The sequence below is a fragment of the Rutilus rutilus genome, assembly GCF_951802725.1.
Source record: "Rutilus rutilus genome assembly, chromosome: 9".
In the NCBI taxonomy this organism is placed as follows: Eukaryota; Metazoa; Chordata; class Actinopteri; order Cypriniformes; family Leuciscidae; genus Rutilus; species Rutilus rutilus.
This window is the reverse complement of record NC_140223.1, coordinates 28,987,344-29,008,897: the sequence shown is the minus strand read 5'-3', so window position 1 is coordinate 29,008,897 and position 21,554 is coordinate 28,987,344. Positions and strand designations below refer to the sequence as shown.

Below are 21,554 nucleotides of genomic sequence, written 5' to 3'. Positions count from 1 at the left end.
TCTATGTTGACAACTGTTTAGAGAGTTTTCCAAATGTGCAAACTGCTAAGAACTTCCTAGACAGAATGCGTTCTTTATTGATGAGTGGAGGATTTGAAATCAGACAGTGGGCAAGTAACCAGCCTGATGTTGTCAGACATCTTCCTCCTGAAGCCAGGTCTGAGAGTGCTGAACTGTGGATCAATCAAGATCGTTTGGATCCTAAAGAAGGAGCTCTGGGTCTGAGTTGGCACTGTCCCTCTGATTCATTAGGGTATCGATCCCGAACTGTGGAGTATAAAACCACAACCCTGCGCAATATATATAAAGTCCTCGCCAGTCAGTATGATCCCTTAGGTTACATAACCCCCTTTACAACTCGAGCTAAAGTCATCATACAACAATGCTGGATGAAGTCCCGGGGCTGGGATGATCCCCTTATGCCAGATCCTATTCAACAGGCCTGGAAGGCTTGGGAAACTGAGCTCCCTGACCTGTCATTGATACAGCTTCCTCGTTGTTATTTAACTTTACCTTCCAACCAAATTACATCCAGAGAGTTGCATATTTTTTGCGACGCTTCAGAGAGCGCATATGGGTCAGTAGCCTATTTGCGAATGGAAACTGACAAGGGTGTGGTACATACTTCCTTCATCATGGCAAGATCTCGAGTTGCACCTAAAAGGCAAATATCCATCCCTCGTCTTGAACTTTGCGCTGCTCTAACAGGTGCACAGCTTTGTAAACTCCTGCAGAATGAATTGACTCATCCTTTGACAAATATTGTCCTATGGTCCGATTCGACAACTGTCTTGTCTTGGCTGCACTCCCTCTCCTGTCGTTACAAAGTTTTTGTAGCTAACAGAGTCACCGAAATCCTGGAACTCACTGATCCCTCTTCTTGGAGGTATATTCCTTCTGCACAGAATCCAGCAGATGACATTACAAGAGGTAAAACTGTTGTTGAGCTAGCCAAACCTGATCATAGATGGCGACAAGGTCCAATGTTTCTGAAATTTCCTCCAAATGAATGGCCCAAAAATCTAGTATCCAGATCTGCTAGTCCTGATCCTGAGCTCCGCAAACCACTCTTTTGTGGCTTAACACAATTGGATGATTTTGTACTCCCAGATCCTTCCTGTTTCAAATCATGGTCAGAGCTACAGCTTGCAACAAATGAGTTACTGCGACGACATAGGGAGGACCCCTGTGATGCCTCTTCAGTTCAAAACCTTCTTTTGAGACAAGCCCAGCAACAAAGCTTTCCCTCTGAGTACCAGTGTTTGAAGGAAGGAAAGCCCATTGAACCTCAGAGTTGTCTCCTTACACTTTCTCCTGAATTCAATGAAGAAACAGGACTTATTGTAGTGGGTGGTAAGCTCAGACGTGTAGAGGATATGGAACCTGGAATGGTTCACCCAATCGTCCTCGACCCCAAACATCCATTATCCCATTTAATTATCAAGGACTGCGACGAGAAACTTTTCCACCCTGGTCCAGAGAGAGTTTTCTCAGAACTTCGGCGCAATTATTGGATAATAAGAGGGAGACAAGCCGTAAAAAAACATCAGTGGTCTTGTTTACAATGTAGGAAGTGGAGAGCTAAACCATCTATTCCTCAAATGTCTGATCTTCCACTCTCCAAGCTCCGGTTGTTTAAACCTCCCTTTTGGTCCACAGGAATGGACTGTTTTGGTCCCTTCCATGTCAATATTGGCCGTAGAACGGAGAAGAGATGGGGCATTCTGTTTAAGTGCCAGACCACTCGATGTCTGCATCTTGATTTGTTGAGCAGTTTAGATGTGGACAGCTTTCTAATGGCCCTACGCCGCTTTATATCCAGGAGAGGTAAGCCATATGAGATTCTTTGTGATCAAGGAAGTAATTTCCGTGGAGCTGCAAGAGAATTAAAAGAAGCTTTCCAGAACCTTACCACTGAGTTACAAGTCAAGTTGGAAAATCAGCAGATTAGATTCAAGTTTAATCCACCACAAGCCCCTCATTTTGGGGGGTCATGGGAAAGAGAGGTCCGTTCAGTTAAAACAGCTTTGCGGGTGGTACTTGGCAGTCAAACCGTATCAGAGGAAGTCCTACGGACCGTTTTGACAGAAGTTGAAGGAGTGTTAAACTCGAAGCCACTTGGTTACGCCTCTTCAAACATTTCAGACCTCGACCCCATCACTCCAAATCTCCTCCTCATGGGGCGGCGAGATTCTTCTCTACCTCAGGTGATTTATGCCAACACTAAGCTCCTTGGCCGCAGATCTTGGCGCCACAGCCAGGTCCTCGTTGACCAGTTTTGGACCTCCTTTATCCGAAATTATTTACCAAGTCAGCAGCTTCGTCAAAAATGGAATCGAGAACAGCCTAATCTAAATGACTCTGCTGTCGTGTTAGTAGTTGATTCTCAACTTCCAAGAGCATCATGGCCCATTGGCAGGGTAGTACGTCTTCTACCTAGTCAGGATAGGCGTGTCAGAGTAGCTGAGATTGTTATTAATGGAAAAACGTATGTACGTCCAGTTGCTAAGTTGATTCCATTACCTGAAATAGATGAGTAATAGCAAATACATCACTGTATTTGGGGGCGGCTATTGTGAATTTGGCCCTTTTCTTTAATTTTATTTCTTTCTTTATTTTTTCCATTATATACTGTGTACTACATATCCCACAATCCCAAGTAAATTACACTACTAAATTGAGTACACTACATTACCCATACACCCCCTGGTTGAGGTCTATAAGTAGGCCTCACTTCCTTCCTTTGTTCTTTTGCATTGGTGAGGTGTGGGTGTTTGAATGGAGACCCAACCATGTCCTCTGAGTCCTTTCCTTAAGATGCGTTAAGTAAGTTTGTTTTTGCCAATTGTATTGTTTGAATTTATTTATTTCAATTGTTTGGTTTGAGTATATATTTGTTATGTTTGATGAATTATATGAGTTTGATTTCCTTTATTGTATCGTTTGTAGTGACTTAAAACCATCTTGTACATCCAATCCATCCTGTCCATCTGTTGGCATCTGTCTATAACGTGTGAATCTGCAATCCATGATCTTTATGCCATGAGAATTACCCAAGACCTAATCATCTTGAACCGAGAATAAAAGAGAGCAAAGGACTGGTATTTGTCCCGTGTTTTGATTAGACACGCCATCAAGTTTCTACAACTCTGACGAACTTTGGATATATTTACCATCTGATATCCAACATGCATGAATTGTGCATTTCCAGTTCTCAAAACAGTTAATAAAAAAAATAAAAATAAAAAATTTATACAAAATACACCATGCTCTTCTTCACTAACCGAACAAGCAATTCATTGTCTGTGGCTGTGTTTGTGCGCATGGGAAATATGCTGCGCGTAACAATAAAAAACAAGGAGATACGCGCAGTCACATGCTCAAACAATCACGTCGCTCTAGTGGACTTCACAGGGTTTTCCGCCATCTTAAGTGAGATTCCAATCTGAAGGGAGCGAACATGTTCAGTTCGAAGGGCACTGCGCACGGCATAGGGAATAAGGGAACATCGATACATCACTTCACAGTGGAGAGCGATGATCACCCAAATGTCATTTCGCGCACCACGTCATCACCAGTCAGAACGGTCAGAACTAACGATGGAGGAGTTTACGTATGTGTGCAAGTATTCATACATTTCGCCATTGTTATACAAATGACAGTATTTTTAACGGTTATTGTTGTGAATATTACATATACTATTTTTGATGATAATTTACCTCAGTGAATGCAGCCAGCTTAGCTAGTTTGTGAAGTAAAGTGATTTTATTTTAGGTAGTTGTAAAATAGTGCAATATAATTGTAAATATATAATTCGTTGCTGCCGCGCTCTATCACTCGCACACCATAAAGAGCAAATTGTTTTTTAATGTTTCAATTTCGTGATTAAAATGACATAATTTGGAAGCGGATAATTTCTTCACAAACAGCTCATTATGACTCAATGTTAGAATGCTGCACCTCAGGGCTGGACTGAAAAAAAAAAAAGAAAAAAAAAATCGGCCCAGACTGGCCCACTATATGATCATAAACACCACCCATCTTTGCACGCCCTTAATTATATGCATACCAACTCCTATTCCTTAAAACCACTAATGCCATGTAATGAGTGAGTATAGGAAAGAGTGAAAATTTGACATTTATTAATACAGTTGAACTATACTCCACAGTGATGAATCCTAAAACAAGCTATAAGCTGCAATGGCATAGCAATACCAGTGTTTCTCACAGGATTTTTGGTAAAACTGTGGTGGGTAGACCTCGGTCCTTCTAGGGGGGTTCGGGGGCATGGGGGCATGGGAGCATGGGGGCAGGCTTCTGAACTGGTTGCAGTTCCTCTCTGATTCCATATGAGGGCGCTCACAGGACGAGTGCAGAATGAATGGAGGTCTATGGCGCTATACCAATAAAAATCCACTTTTCTCAGGATATAATTTTTTGTCTAGTAATTTGAATGTTGTATTCGAAAGGAGATGCAAATAAATTACACATTGCTGGGTGTTAGATTTTTTTGAGTCACTTATTTGCTTTAAAAAGTCTTTTAAAGTGTCAATGACGTCATACACATGTACGACCAGAGATACTGCTTAACGGCAATCCTTCAGTCACTTTGGTGCTTTTGCGCTCTGCACTTTCTTTTCTCTCGAGGCATCGACAACACAGCTGACACAGGTAAATACACGTGTTAGAAGAGTTTTTGTTTTGTTTGTTTCTGGTCCCGCTGCGGATGACACGATGCCATCAAGCGGTATATTTGGTCGTAATCAGTCCTTCACTGACCAATCAGCGTTCATTAGCAGAATGCTAGCGTGTTATGGGCAACAACAACTCAACCTGTAAGAAATCAAAAGGACATAAGTACTCGTTCATTCAACTTTCGACCTAAAACCCATGTTGAACTTGCAAAATCTACAATCAGATCTGAGATTTCACAACGGCAATCGGGTGAAAGAGACACATTTAGCTGTCTAGCCCCATTGACTCCCATTCATTTTGCACTCATGGCGATCGCCCCCAGTGGAATTCTGATGGTACTACAACCAAAATTCGGTACAATAGAGCTTAATAGGGAGTGGGCAGGCTCTCCGTAGACGGGCTCTGTTTCTAGTGAATTGCGGTAATCGTCTTTATATACTGTCTGTGTAATCGTCAACTATGCAATGTGGAAATAATCTGTAACTGGGTTATGGGTTCCTACACTCGATCATGACATAGCTTAAGTGTTTTGAAAGTAGTTTTGCTTACCGCAGGCTCTACACTTTCTCATCTCTCTCCTGATCCTCCTCACTATCATCATCTGCCACAGGAGCTGATGAAGGGCAGAAAACATATATTTTGACACATTTTACAGCGTCTGCTTTAAGGGCCTGGTTCTATTTTTTCACGCTATTTCTTTGCACAATCCTTGCGTTTCTTCTCCATCTCGCAGACTATTTTGATAGATACACATTGACACTGCTGCACGCTCGCTCACTCGTTTAAAGTTGTGATTGGGCCAGCCCAGTGTCAATCAAGAAAAGAACCAATGGGCCGCTGATCTAAGTGTTTCATGGGCTGGTCTGTCAGAAAAAAAAAACTAACACTGACTTTTTTTGACCACTGCATTACACCGGCACAAACCCAGCGCCGCCAATTAAGCAAAACAAAACAAAACGAATGGGCCGTTAAAAAAAAAAAAAAAAAAAAAAAAAAATTATGTATGAGTATGAGATGTATCGGCCCAAAAAGCACGTCGGCCCACCGGGCAAATGCCCGGTATGCCCGATGGCCAGTCCAGCCCTGCTGCACCTACACTCGATAGTGCAACGCAGACCACTGCATTGACAGGTGAAACATGATCTGTCTACGGCCAGGGCTCAGCGGAAGACAGATGCCGGTCCAGCGCTGATTGAGGAATTAAATTCGAAAATAAAAGACAGTTTGACATCTTTTTTCTCGCATCTGTGAATTTATTTTTTAATCATTTGTTCTGAGATGAAGCGAATATATTTGTGCGGGAATTTCTCGCACTATAAAAGCTATCCTTGCGGGAATGGTTTAAATTATGCGCAATCCCCACATTCCCGCACCGAAATTCAAGCCCTGAAATGGCAGCGGGATGTGTAACTATATAGCATATGGCGCATATGTCAAAGTTAGGCAAGGCCAAACAGCGTTATCCATGTTGTTGCGATTGCATCGCTAGAGTAAGCTAATAGTGAAACTGATAGCGTTTTTCATTTAATTACAATATGAGGACTGACGGTAGGCTATACAAATCAGCGTTTCTGTGTAGGTGATGACAACTATCTTGACAGCAGCAATCAAGCATCGTTAATTACGGTACCCTTACGAAAAAAGAAGTTTATTCAAGTGTGCCATTAGTATACTTCTTTTAAACTTAAAAATAAGAAAGTATACTTTGTCTACTTTTGATATACTTCTCAGAAATATACTTTATGTACTTCTCAGAAATAAACTTCAAATTCCACTTAAGTATACTTGACTTATACTGACAAAAAAAGTCTAAGTATATTTGGCCTATACTTGTTGATCGAGATATACTTAAAAGTATAATTAAGTATTCTAAGTATTCTTGGCTTGTACTTGTGTTTACTATTTTGATTGAGTAGCTTATTAAATACTTTTTTAAAATTATAATAATTCCACTTAAGTGTACTTGACATATACTGAGAGAAAATTCCAAGTTTAATTATTCAAAGTATACTTGGCTTGTAGTTGTGTTAACTCTTTTGATCGAGTAGCCTATTAAATATACTTTTTTACATCGTTTTTCATACAGTCTTATGAAACTTTGTTTTAAAATATTGATTAAAATATTGATATAAAACAGATATGTTTCTAATTCTGCGTATCTGAATTTTTGTGTAGGCTAGTCCACAGGTGTACATAGGAATTTACTTTAATTAAACTTTTCCTCACCATTGACTGAGGCCCTGTTTACACGAGAACGCTCGCGGGTGAAAACGTAAAAATATTTTATCAGATGTGCCTTTCGTTTAGACGGCGACGGCGTTTTTGGGGCTTAAAAACGCAAAAAAGTGAAACCACCCTCCAGAGTGGAAATCTTAAAAACGCTCCACCGTCGCGTTTCCGTCTAAACGGTAAAAACGCAAAAGTCTGCTAGACAGTGAAGGCAACGATCAGTGCTTCACATTGCCACCTAGCCGCCTGGAGTGCATACTACATTGAATTTCACACACTTTTGCGTCACCATATGAACGCAGATTTCCCCCCCATAACGCTCGTCTAAACGCAGAATAAAAAGTGATCACTTTTGCGTTTTCTCTTCAGATCGTTTCCGTGTAAACGTAGCCTGAATTTTCCAGCTATCCATGTTTTCACTGGTATACGGTAGGGGGCGCTATATGACATCTTCTAGTACAGAATCTCCGGATCAAAACACAGGAGAAGAAGCTGAAACAAGTGATCAATGCTCACTCAAATGTAAAATAATGTGATCATCAAACAGCTTGTAAATCAAAACTGCTTAATGTTTCCAAATGAAATGAAGCGTAGGCCTAACCCATGAAGAGAAAATGACTGAAGCTGTGGGGGTGTCGGACTCGATTTACTTGTAGTATAAAAGAACTAAACTAGTAGTTTACTGAGAGTACATTAAAATAAAACTTGTAGTATAAAAGTACTAAACTAGTAGTTTACTGAGAGTACACTAAAAGAGCAAAAATAATATATAAATGGTAAAATAAGTATGATGTTAAGTTCACTTAAAGAAAACTTGTAGTATAAAACTACTAAACTAGTAGTTTACTGAGAGTACATTAAAAGAAAACTTGCAGTATAAAAGTACTAAACTAGTAGTTTACTGAGAGTATACTTCAAAGTTGCTACAAGTATTAAAATAGTAAACTACTAGTATACTCATAAGTTCACTTGCAGTACAAATGAGAAACATAATTATGAATTTTTGTGCACTTAAAGTTTACTACTGTTACACTTATAGTATACTTAAACATATACTTTTATATACTTCAAGTGGGCCAATTTAGTCCCAAGCGGTATTAAAATAGTACACTTACAAGTTTACTACTAGTACATATTGACATTAGTATACTTATACATAAAGTATACTTAAAAATATACTTGAACATTACTCAAGTATACTTCATAAAATGAACTTGAAGTATACTTTTTTTTCATAAGGGTAGACCTTAATTTGAGATAGTACTTTTTTTTTTCCTAATCAAAGGGAACACTCAACCACAGAACAGCTGGATGAGTTTTGTATTGGCTTATTGGATACAGTAAATGAAGACTGTCAACTTCTTTTTAATAGGCTACTATTTCATCACCCAAAACACTCCCACTCTCTGCTGTATATTCATAACCAATTATTTCAAAACCAACAACCAAGCCACATAAACAATGCCAGTGGCACTAGTCTACATTGCAGACATGTCTCTTAATGCACATAACTTGTCACCTTTTTCCCCAATCTTGAAAAAACAAGTATTGTTGAAATTCTCAGATCAAGCAAACTTCAAGGCACCCTAAGGCACTACCTGCTCACATTGGTGAACCGCATCCGAGCAAGCACACTTCGCAGTTCCTCCGGAAATGCATTCTAGTTTGTTTAATTCATTCTTTCAATTTTACATCTTACAGCTTGTGGATATACAATTAAAATAGCTGGAGCAATTGCTTTGCGGTCAGGTGCCCTGTTAAAAAAAAAAAACAAGATGGGTTTAGCAGGGGGAGTGGGATTTTCACAGCATTAAAATACGGACTGGTGAAATCACACTTCCCTTACCAACACCCCAGTGGGCATTTGATGTCAATTTAACATCAATATGACGTCAACATTGATGTCAAAATTACGTCACGAAATAGGTCAAAAATGAAAGTCATATTGACGTCAAAGTGTCAATAATATAATAATAATAATAATAATAATAATAATAATAATAATAATATTAAATATATAATAGTTGTATTGTATTGCATTTTCTGCTATAAAGGTGAAGATTGACCTTTCGTTGATTAAAGAAATAAGCACATAATGTTGTAAATAAGCACATAATTAGCACATAATGTTAGATGTTATGTGTTTTGACTAATTTTTGCATTTTGTATAATAATATCTCTAGGTAATGAATATATATTAACAACATTGTTTTATATATTATATATAAAACATATATAAAATACATATATAAAAAGGGCCTAGTTGATTAATTTTGCCTGGGGCCCTCATTCAACAACGACGTCATTTTTGCCGCGCTCACCTACGCGCTCATGCGGACGCAGTGAGTAGGCCTATAAACCTAGATTTAAGCAGCTTCCTAAGGTATGGTTTGGAGAACACACCTGAAAATGATAAACCTTTAGTTAAGTTATACCTTAAGTTAAGAGTTATCGGGAAATGCAGCCTTGGTCTTTCTTGAGGGTGCTGAAGCACCTGCTAACGTCACCACCCATGCTCAAACATATTGTGTGGCATTATGTTTTTTTTTAGTGTGACCATAACATTATTATTTTAAAGTTTTGTGATTATGATTTATATGTATTAAGTATTTGAGCTGCATTTTCTACAGCGGCAGTAGTGTGGTGAGTCTATGACCTTATACACCTGTGCTGGTGAGGGGAGTGTGATTTCACCAGTCCGTATTTTAATGCTGTTTAGTCTGTCCATTTTCAATGGTTTTGGCATCAATTTATCCCCATATCTCAGTCGGTTTAAGGTTGAAAAAAAGTTGTATTTGTTAAAGGGATACTCCACTTTTTTCGGAAATAAGCTCATTTTACATCTCCCCCAGAGTTAAACAGTTGAGTTTTACCGTTTTAGAATCCATTCAGCCGAACTCCGGGTCTGACGGTACCACTTTTAGCATAGCTTAGCACAGATCATTGATTCTGATGAGTCCAGTAGCATTTCTTTCAAAATGACCAAAGAGTTTCAATATTTTTCCTATTTAAAACTTGACTCTTCTGTAGTTAAACCGTGTACTAAGATCGACGGAAAATGAAAAGTTGCGATTTTCTAAGCCTATATGACTAGGAACTACTCTCATTCCGGCGTAATAATCAAGGAACTGTGCGGCTGTACCATGAGTGCAGCAGGCGTAATGATATGACGCAGCGCCTGAAAATAGGTCTAATAGGTTAGACAAACTTAGTCCCGGTCACGTTGGAAGAAGTTACCGAGCTGGGGACTATTTTCAGGCGCTGCGTCATATCATTACGCCTGCTGCACTCATGGTACAGCCGCACAGTTCCTTGATTATTACGCTGGAATGAGAGTAGTTCCTAGCCATATAGGCTTAGAAAATCGCAACTTTTCATTTTCCGTCGATCTTAGTACACGGTTTAACTACAGAAGAGTCAAGTTTTAAATAGGAAAAATATTGAAACTCTTTGGTCATTTTGAAAGAAATGCTACTGGACTCATCAGAATCAATGATCTGTGCTAAGCTATGCTAAAAGTGGTACCGTCAGACCCGGAGTTCGGCTGAATGGATTCTAAAACGGTAAAACTCAACTGTTTAACTCTGGGGGAGATGTAAAATGAGCTTATTTCCGAAAAAAGTGGAGTATCCCTTTAACATAGTTAATGCACTGTGAAGTAACATGAACAAACAATGAACAGAGGAAGAGCAGAGGAGAGGAGAGAAACAGGAGATGAAGAGCAAAGGAGAGGAAGAGCAAGGGAAAAGGAGCTGGACACAACAACACATAGCTGTTCATACCACTCAAACAGGAAGTTTATTTTAAACTAGTGTACTCGTTTTTTCTTTTCTTTTTTTTTTTTTAATGAAAGAAAAGCTCGGACCATCGAAACATTCAAGTCCTTGCTTAAAGGGATAGTTCGGCCAAAAATGATATTTAACCCATGATTTACTTCAATGCAAAATGAGCAAAACAAAACTCTACGTTCGTTCTACGTCACGGCTTACACAAAAGTAAGCCGGATGGATTACTTTTGTGAAGGATGCATGCACATTTTCCGACTTGAATGAGGTGGACCCCGTTGCTTCACATTATAACCACTGAAAGACCTAAGACATTTTCTAAAATAACTGAAAATGTGTTAGTCTGAAAAAAGATTGACATATGCATCTCGAACAGCTTGAGGGTGAGTAAATCATGGGTTAAATATCATTTTTGGGCGAACTATCCCTTTAAGACCCATTACTATGCAGTGGCTTTCAATTCAAGTTGAGCTTTGATATCTTGACCTTTTTCTACTGTTGGTTATTTTGTTTTGTATAGTGTATTGTTTGAGTATATTATCTCTTTGATTTTGGACCTTGTTAAGCACTTTGGTCAACTATGGTTGTTTTTAAACGTGCTATATAAATACATTGAACTGAACTGAACTGTGTAGTCATGATGAATGATTTATGCATGTACAGGTTTTATAATTACTGTGAAGGAAAACATCTGTTTTGATAAACCAAAAAAAAAAAAAAAAAGATGAATAATTTAAGTCAAAATTTAAGTAAAAAAGCAGAATAAGAAGTGGAAGCTCATAAATGGCGACTATAAAGAGAAGAAGCTAGACTGCATGTCAAGTTTGAAGCTGAAAATGCTGCTAGACGGAAGGCATTGGAAAACAATTGCAGAGAGCTAGAGGGCTTGGAGAAACTAAAGAAGTTAAATGCAGCAAAGGCACGGATGCAAGTATATAAGAAGAAAGAAGACCCAAAAGATGAAACCCGAGAGTTACTTCATGACTGTGCACCTGTGCAGAAGAGACACATGCCTATTAAGCAGCTCTTTGTTCCAGCACACACCTCCACAGAAAAATGTGATGAAATCACATCAAGAAGATAACACTCCAGACCTTGTTAGGATGTTAGCAGAATCCATCAGTTCAAATCAACTTCCTATACCAGAACCTGCAACATTCTATGGAGATCCACTCAGATTTAGTGACTGGAAAATCTCCTTTCCAACTGTGGTTAACAGGAAAAACATGATAGGTCCTAAGGATACGTTGTAGAGACGTGGTCCAATGGTCTAGTGGACCACGTCTCTACAACGTTCTCCATGGGATAAACTAGCGACGTCTTTTGAAGAACGTTCCTGGAACGTTAGCCAAGGTTTGATCAACTACCATAATGGTACGGGCCCCTGGTGTCTTCCGTGTTTTCTGTTCTGACAACAAGCATTTGAATGCGACAAGCTCGTATAATCACGACCTCAGAAGTAGGAAGTAGGAAATGTATGTATCACATGAAGGCAGCATAATAATAGTCAGTTTCAAAATTCAGCAAATTATTTTCCACTAAAAATCTTTAAATCATTACTGAGTAGGCTAGTTCCTTTTTGTCCATACAATTTAACTTCCCCTTTTTCATCGTCAGTGTTGTAAGCCATGAATTTTGATGAACTGCATTTCTGCAAACCATGTCTGTCACAAGGCCAAAGCAACATTTTATGCATTCGTTGTATCTGAAGAATAAATCCATTACGTTGAACAATCCCGTTTTGAATAAAATATTATCTTAAAATGATGCAGTAACCATCTTTAAAAAAAATTACTTGTTTGAGACCAAAATTCTGACATTTTCAGTGTTACCAATATTTTTTTGGTTGCCAAATTTAATAAGTACATGTTAAATGTACAGCAAAAAAATAAATATTGAAAGATTTTGTAAACTAATGGAGATTGTGATAAATACAACTGAACCTTACAAAGTTCGTTTTAGCTGTCCAGGGGACATATTCACGATGTAAGGCTAAAAGTAGCTCCTAAGTCATCAGGACAAAAAACAATCTTAACGGCTGTTCCAACCAAAGACACTGTAGTGTATAGAGGCAATAGCAATAGAGCCTTGGACCTTTTCATCATAAATGCAATATTTTGATTTATAGATTTTAATCTATGATAAAAAGTTAAAAATAAATCTTTATTAAATAAACAAATAAATAAATAATGTCCGACGTCATTATCCATAGCATGGAGTTCAACCCCGCCCTTTCTCTTAGTAACTTCTCTCTATTCCTTAGTAAAAGTTGGTATCAGCAGCTTTGTAAATAGGTTTAAAAGAAAACTCTTAACTAAGACCTTTTACTGCCATTTAAGAGAACTCTTAATGTAGTGGTAAGATAAAATGTGTTGTGAATACAGCCCCAGATGTTTAGTAATTAACCGACAATGATAGTGAAGTGTCACTTTGTCCAAGTGAGAGGTCTCACATCACTGCAGCGAGTTTTCCGCAGGAAAACCCCATCTCACATCTCTTGAGATGTTATCTTATCTTTTCACTAGTATTTATCTTTCACCCAATGAATGTCAGAGATTAACAGCACTATTATAGACATCTGCTTAATGAAACTTAATCTGTTTGAAAAGTTGCTGTTCTGTGTCCGCCACATTTCTGAATGCATCTGATAATGTGTATAAAGCAAAGAAAGAAAGAAAGAAAGAAAGAAAGAAAGAAAGAAAGAAAGAAAGAAAGAAAGAAAGAAAGAGAGAAAGAAAGAAAGAAAGAAAAATAAGTTATATGGTTGGTGTTATGGTGGTGGTGATAGTTTATCATGCACAAATTTGTTCTTTCACAAAGCATTGGGCAATAGCAGAAACTTTTCTTAGTATGTAAACAAACTTTTCTTAGTGCTTGAGCCCCTAAGATCACGAAAGCGGAAGTGCCCTTTTCTGTTGAATCGCAGTACTTGGGAGATTTCCCCCGCCCCCCGGATCTTCCTGTGTGATGTCTAAGCACAGGATATTGTTGTGGCTGTGCAGATTATATTTAAATGATTAGTTGAAAATATACTTTCATTCAAATTCTTTAAAGAAATTACACACACAATTAGCATACTGCATTGCAAGATGCACACCAGTAATAAAAAAAAAAATAAAAAAAATGAAGGCACATTTATAAAAGCTACTTAGAAATCCTAATCCAAATATTCAATATAAAATAAGCAAATAAATAAAATAATTCCTTTATTTTATGGAATATTCTTTGATTTTAGAGTTGCACATATCTTTTCAAAATGTATACATTTGCTCTTAATTTCATGTTATCCTCTTTATAATGTAAAGTACATTACGAATATATTATATTATATGTATAATATATAAAAAATACATTCTAGAAACTAAATCTAACCACTCATTTAAAACTGGGGATTCTTGCTTTATCCAAAAAATTATTGCATTAAAAGCTGTAATTCTCAGCATTCTAAATAAATATACATCATATTTATTAAGTAGCATAGGTCCTATACCCAAAACTATATTTTGTATCTTTATATATTTAGTTTCTTAAAAAAAATCTTTCTTGAATTAGGCTACTTCTGTTCACTGAAGTACTTCTGTTCGCTAGAAGTTCACTGCAACTTATCTAACATCCTAAAGATAAATTATTATAATTAGAAGATATTTCTAGTGTTATAAAATATCGCATATTAATTTTCCAAGCAAAATGTATATTTTAGTCAGAATTATTGCGCTCCTATTTGCCGCGCATGCGCGCAGCGGCGCTCGTTCAATATGAAGATTAGCAGTAAAATGGATACATTTGCATGACTTTCTAACATTTACAGATGGAGAATCTAACTGTAAAATGTAAGTTTTGCACTGAGGAAAAAAAAAAAAACATGTCACAAACGCATAAAACAGCACAAAATATAGGCTGTTTGATGGTGGATCGATTTGATCCACGATCGACCCCTAGGGCTGCTTCAGAAACGCGTGCACACGCAATTATCTAGACTTGATAAACCTGGATCAAATTAGTGAGATTGCGTGAACTTCAATTACCTTTTATGGAACCACTTTAGCCCCAACTTATTTGTTAGGCTCATTCAAGTCCGGTTTTGGAGTTTAATCCTCGCTTTTCTAAGCGGCTTTTATGGAACAGCCCCCAGGCCATTATCTATCATAATTATCTATTAACTTGGGAGTTGGCTCCTTTAATTTGGGCCTGGCTAAAAAAGCAAAACATTTAGCAACCACCCAAAACACCCTTACCACAGCCTAACAACCTCATAGCAATGCAGTAAAGAAAACATTAAGAACAGGCAAAACCCTGGCAATCATCTACAATGCCCCGCAGCATCATGGTGGCAATTTATACGGACAGGTCCACATTTTCTTATTAAAAAATAAATAAATAAATAAAATAAAGATATTAAATTGAGGACAGAATGTGAGGATAGAGAGCATTTTTTTTGCACTATCCAGCCGAACGGTTACAGCTGCTAAATTGTGCTGTTCTGCTCCTTTATCCTTTAAGTCTTTCCATTGTGGTGCTGCAAATCAGGATCAGTTTGATTGCGGAAAGCTGCATGAAGTTGATAGGCCATTTGTTTGTAAATGTAATCCATTCATGTATGTCTATTTTTTTATTTGTTCAAGCAGACCTATTCATCTACATTTAGCAAATGAAGCAAACTGTAGCAATAAAAGTTTATTGTATTAAGCATTATTCTTATGTGGAGCCTTGTACGTGTATTTACCTAGAGCAGGGGTTCTCAGTAGCCTGGATGCCAGCCAAACTTAGCCCCGCCCACAACTGGACTTGATCCGTTGTGGAGCAATTATGCTCGAACCGGAGCTGTTCGGACCAATCAAATTGTCAGGGCGGGCTTTATACGATGATGGACAGATGATCTACAGTAACGTAATCATCTACATCACCAAAGCGCGCTTGGGTTGAATTCGTTTACAACAAAGATGACTGCCGCTGGAGAATTGAGATTTCACACTTACAAATAAGTCAGATAGAATAAATGCATATTTGGCGTGCTGTCCGAGGAGAGGGTTCCGGGCTCTGCATTCGGCCCGAACCCAGCTAGTAGCCTACTCCCCCCGTAGAAGAACAAGCCAAGAGTGAGTGGAGGGATGCTGAAAACTGTCAAGGAATCTTAGGTGAGTTGACAGAGTGAATAAATGCTTCCTCTCATGCTGATAGGGTAGACATGGTAATTATTTGATGACAAGTTGATTGGATTGATTATTTGAATGTGTTCCTCCCGAACTTTGTTTATGAAACATCATGTGTAGATTCCGCCATCGCGTCTGTTATAGAAGATATCGACAGCACATTCATTTTAAAAGAGGAACAGAGAACAGTATTTTTTGTGCAAATCAACCGAACGCCTGTGACAGTGAAATTTGTAGTTGTAGAGAATAGCCACACATAGGCAGACAAGTCACAGAGAGAAATGTTTTAAGAGTTGCAAACTTGTAGACTTTTTTTTCTCTTCCACAAACACAACACAACAGTTACACCTTCTCAAAGTCTTCATTGCAAGTGGTCAAATCCTATTCTAGAAATCACTAAGAAACTCGTACACTCACATTTTTGCTACAGTTGCTGCAGTGAATATGGTGCAAAACCAGGGCGCCAATGTTTCAGAAAACACTGAAGCTTCCCCAGGCGCCGCCATTGATTAGCAGACCATCACCTGCTGTTAGCATTCCATTGACTCCCATTCATTTTGGCGTCACCTTGACAGTGAATAACTTTACATCTGAGACGTTTAAAGACTGCATTTGTCCGTTATTTATTTCTAAAGAAACACGAAAATGTATAAAAGGCTCCATTACCTTGTATCTTACGTTATGGTCCCCTAGAAGCAGTTTTTGTAAAAATAGGCTAACGATTGCGTCATAACCACGCGACTCTCTGTCGCACAGTAGAGAGATGCACCATATAGACAGGAGGAGGAGCTCACGGGCAATTGGGGGGAAGTGGAGGCAAAATGACAAGATAATTAATCAGAATACTTAGCAAAAGATGCTCCTGCTCCTAGCTCATGGACACCTCCTACTCACGGTCTCCGTCTCTGCAAGTTTCGGAAGGGAATGATTCAGATTTCTCTTGGCACATGCAGCTACTAGAAGACAGACAGGTTGCTCACGTCACATCTACGTCGTCAAGCTCAGTTTGGGTCTGCGCAGTGCGCTCAGCCATCAGGAAGTGAGTGCTTCTAATTGACTTCACTTTTCTCCGTTGAATCCAATGGGATCGCTATGTCCATTTCTTTTACTGTCTATGTGCAAAACGCATTTACACACCTGCATCAAAAAATGTGAAGTCACAGAGAAGTTTTGCTCATCCGCAAATCAGTATGTGAATTCATCCAATGAGCGTTGCACACTTGTAGAATATTTTCTCACAAATGTCTTGTATATTTTTCTAGCACAAACACAAGTATATAACTACAACTGCTTGAATCTGCTGCGATGAATCTCAATACTGTTTTTTGCTTTCAAGTGACAATTTTCGCAAACTCTCCCTTTTGCACCATTGATCTATGTGAAATGTGGAGCAAAAGTGAGTTGTGCATCAGAGGCAATGGGCAGAGCCTACATGAATATTCATGATTTTCCCGGGCATGCGCGCGGATCTGATCATTTTAGTTCACGCTCCTCCTTTCTCAGCAGGTTTAATGGATTATTTCAAAAAAGGTAAATATAGTTTCAGCGCGAACTTAAACTACAATTGTGTATCGTTTCTTAAAGTTTATAATGTTTTTATTAATTTGCATGTTTTGTGCATTCATCAATGACTGAATGATTGCAGGTATTCACTTCGTGTAGGCCTATATAAAGCACAGCAAACTTCAACTCGTCGTATAAATTGCACCTTGCGAAGTTTTAAAACTGTGTATTTTACTAATTGTTATAATTTGCTGATTGCAATAAATTAAATAAAACCTCATAAATGTATCTGTGGGCTAACACTTGACAGTTTAACAGTCCTTAACAGTTGATTTGCACCAAAAATACATTCATAGTGAACCGCGATCAAGGCATTTGTCGATCGGAAAGATGAATGAAGATCGGAAAGATGAATGAAGAACATACGTCACTTACTTTGTTGCTCTGATTGGTTGTAGGTATATCCAATTGAGTGCAGAGGCATTTTCCTTCCTGGTTCGGTTGAAACACGCCCCATAATCACAGCCCAATGGAGCAGTATCAGACTCATATTCTGACTAGAATCTGAGTATGACGACGTCAGGCTAGGTTCTCAGCCCTCGAGGTCCACTTTCCTCCAAACCTTATCAAACACACCAGTACACGCCAATCAAAGTTCTTCTGGAGTACTAGACAGTTCTGATCAGGGCTGGAGGTGAACTCTGTAAAGTGGACCTGGAAGGCTAGAGTTAAGAGCCCCTGGCCTCTTCATTGTTTATTGTTCTAATAGGCCAAATTCCGCTTATTTCCACATCCACTGATATGTATTAGTTTTGCTTAGTTTATTGGACTTTGGACCTTTACTTAAGGAATTATTTTCCAACTAAATTCCTAAGTGGTGTAAGGTCGCCACCATTACAAGCATAAGTGGACAGAGTTAAAAAATTTCCATCAAAGCAAGATGCACTGAACCAACAGTTTTATATATTTATTAGGCTGTGTAGCTAGCTATACCCCTATCTGGGTTTTTTGTTGTTTATTATACAATATTTGTGAAGCTAAGGTTAATAGGATGTTGAACTTCATATATAGAATTAATTTATTTAGTTATATATACACTACCAGTCAAAAGCTTTTGGACACTGTGAAACTTTCACGTTTTATTTTTAAGAAATAACATAATACCATTACAATCACTGGATATGCATTTATACCAACAATTATATACAGGAAAAAATAAAGAACAAAAATACATATTTTGTCTAACTAAAAACCTATATCTTAGACTCTTCAAAATAGCCACCTTTTGTAGCTCTAACTGCCGAACAAAATCTAGACATTCTATCAAGTAAGGATTCTAAATATTGTTCTGAAAGTTTACTCCATAAGTGTTGAAGAAGTGTACACAGATGCTCAGCACGGGTTGGTTTTCTGGCCTTAACCTTTATGTCAAGTTCATCCCATACTAACTCGATAGGTTTAAGGTCGGGTGACTGTGGGGGCCATGTCAAATAGTTCTGGCAAAACTTATACGCATGTTTCGGATCATTGTCCTCATGTAGTATGAAGGACTTAGTCTCAAGCCAGATGGTATGGCATGTCTCTGGAGAATACTAGGTAACCCTCTTTGTTAAGAATTCCGGTCACCCTAATAGATCACCAACTCTAGAGCTCGCAAAACACCCCCAAATACCATAATACGTCTGCCTCCATTATACTATTTGAAGAAAAAAAGAACAAGAAGGAAAGCTGAAAATGATTACATGGCCCCCACCTGAACTCAACCCTATTGGGTTAATATGGGATGAATTTGACAGAAAGGTTAAGGCCAGACAACATGGTTTATGCTACAGTACTCACTATGCTACAGTACTCACTGGTATTTTGAGTTTCTGGGCAATTTTTCTGGAGGAAATGCCATCATTATTTAATCTAACTTACATAGCTTGCCTATTCTCTCTTGTTAGTTCACGTTTGCCTCCCATGTTTGCCACTGGATGTTATAAAAACATGCAAATATGACCCTATGACAAACCGTTAAACCCTAATTCAGTTCAGCTGGACAGCACAGTCAGTCAACTGTGACTGAGACACTTCACTTTTATAGCATTATACCTGTATCCATAACCTGTATTTTGAAACACGGAAGTAAATACGATGACGTACGTGAGTTTGCATGTTTTGATGTTCACATATAAGGACAGATGTGGTCATATTGTTCAAGAAATCACAGTGGCTGTCAAATTTCTATCGTAAAGAAGTGGACAAATAAGGGATGATCTTCTGTGGGTCTCTCATTAACGAAGTGGAAAGAGCAAAGGTACGGAAATTTTGGCAGTTTCTCACAAATGTGTTGCTCAAATACACACAAGAGAAATACATAAACTACTGCTGCATTTAGAACCTTAATAACGTAATTTAACATAAACCATTTCACATGTACTGCATTTGTGTCACATTAAGCATGTGCATGCGAATAACTCAAAATGGCGATTGAACGGTTAATGCAACAGATACACTGGGTGCTTCTCAATTCCTATCTGTACATCCTCATTTCCTTTCCTTGCTTCCTTTCCTCGCGTCTCAGCTCCAGCCCCTAGGATGCGAGGGAAGGCTGCAAGGAAAGAAAATGAGGACGGAGGAATCGAATGAAAGCTTTTTTATACATTGGAATACTTGATCACTCGAGCGTCCCTTCATAGCATCATCAGCTGCGCTCAAAGGATCTGCCCTTATGTTGTTTTAGTTTGGTTATTTAAGAAATTAATAATACATAAAGCAAGATATTCTGTTGAAATATGTGAGATGTGTGGTATATATATTCTGCAAAAGTCAAGAATAAATTTAAATTATCGTGACCGATGTGAAGGGGGAGGAGAATTTTAACACCTGTGTATCCTCGCTATGACTCCTCAGGAATCCTCACTCCTCGATCCTCTCCTCCTCGTGGAGCAATTAGAGAATTGAGATGTCCTTCAAGATGGCTGAGCTCGATCGGTTTCCGGGTCATAGGTTGGAGGACGGAGGAGCGAGGAGATGAGGAGCGATATTGATTAGCAGCCACTGTTAACTATTTGACTAAAACAGAAATAACAAGAAACTCGCATTGCTAGCGTATTCACACATTACAATAATGCTTTTAACCAAAGCCAACGAGCTTCTAGCAGCGTGCACATCATAGGGTGCCCCACATCCACATTCAGCTCTGGTGCGTAGATTATGGTCAAAACAAATTTCTTGCAGGTATTTTTATGTTTGAACCAGCTATTATGGCACACCCTAACTGCGCAAAGGACGCCAGTCTTTTTGTAGTCCATATTATAAGTTATCTAGACAGTCAAAACTACACAGTCGACGCAAAACTATGGGTTCACAATACAACTACGATTAGCGGAAGTGGCTTACTGGAAATCTAACACATTATATTTCAAAAACAGCGACGCCCGCTCTTGCGTGAAAAATAAGGTGGATACAGGTACGAAAGTGCTTATTAACAAACTAAATTTAAGCCATAATTGGAAAAGTTCAAGAATTATGCTGTTCATGTTATTTAATTTCAAATAGCAGATCAAAAATGTTTTGTTGTGCTGTAGTAAAATATTACTTATTTTCAGTACAATATTTGCATAATTTTGTAATATGAAAAACATGTGGTGTCCAAAAACGTATACAGTTTAACACTTTAAGAAACTTTTATGCTGATGGGTACAGCCCATCGTTCAGAAGTCTTTAAAATAGGAAGTGAACAGGATTACAGGCGTGACACTCAGCCAAATATAGCGGCAAGGAAGCTCTCAAATATTTAGCGCACCAGTTGTCTTCTGATGAATTTAGGCACTGTTTGAGGACACGACATTAAGTAAGTGAAAATATTAAATTTTATACCTACATATGGACTATTTAAATGTGTTAATAAATACTGCAAAAGTTGCACTGTGCTCCAAAAACATTGAAATTAAACAAGGTTCATGTTTCAAAAAATGAAAACAATGTGATTCCAAAACAATTCTGATTATTAGTATTAGCACTAGCTGTAAATTATGACAAAATGTATTCCCAGGTGCTGAACTTTGATGCAGAAATGGTTTTCTGTAGCTGTTTATTGTCACTCTTTCTCTGGCTCAGAGGTTAGTAGAATGAAAATGGTTATCATGTATGACAGCTGTTTTTATGTTGTAAATAATCAATGTTTTGTCCTGTTTTAGTGAATTTT

General features: G+C 38.2%; 1 protein-coding gene across 3 annotated transcripts in view; it reads left to right on the top strand.

The window, feature by feature from the left end:
- Positions 1 to 21,554, top strand: part of LOC311297067 (B-cell receptor CD22) — a 256,060-nt gene that overhangs the window by 105,992 nt on the left and 128,514 nt on the right. Inside the window, exons 1-2 of one of the 3 annotated variants that reach the window (XM_084419159.1) lie at positions 21,090 to 21,200; positions 21,402 to 21,468. The exons of the other annotated variants lie outside the window; for them this stretch is intronic. Coding sequence (XP_084275285.1) covers positions 21,423 to 21,468 — 46 coding nt within the window. The 5' untranslated portion in view covers positions 21,090 to 21,200; positions 21,402 to 21,422. Of the gene's footprint in view, positions 1 to 21,089; positions 21,201 to 21,401; positions 21,469 to 21,554 lie in introns of those variants that run through there. 3 annotated transcript variants of the gene reach the window in all.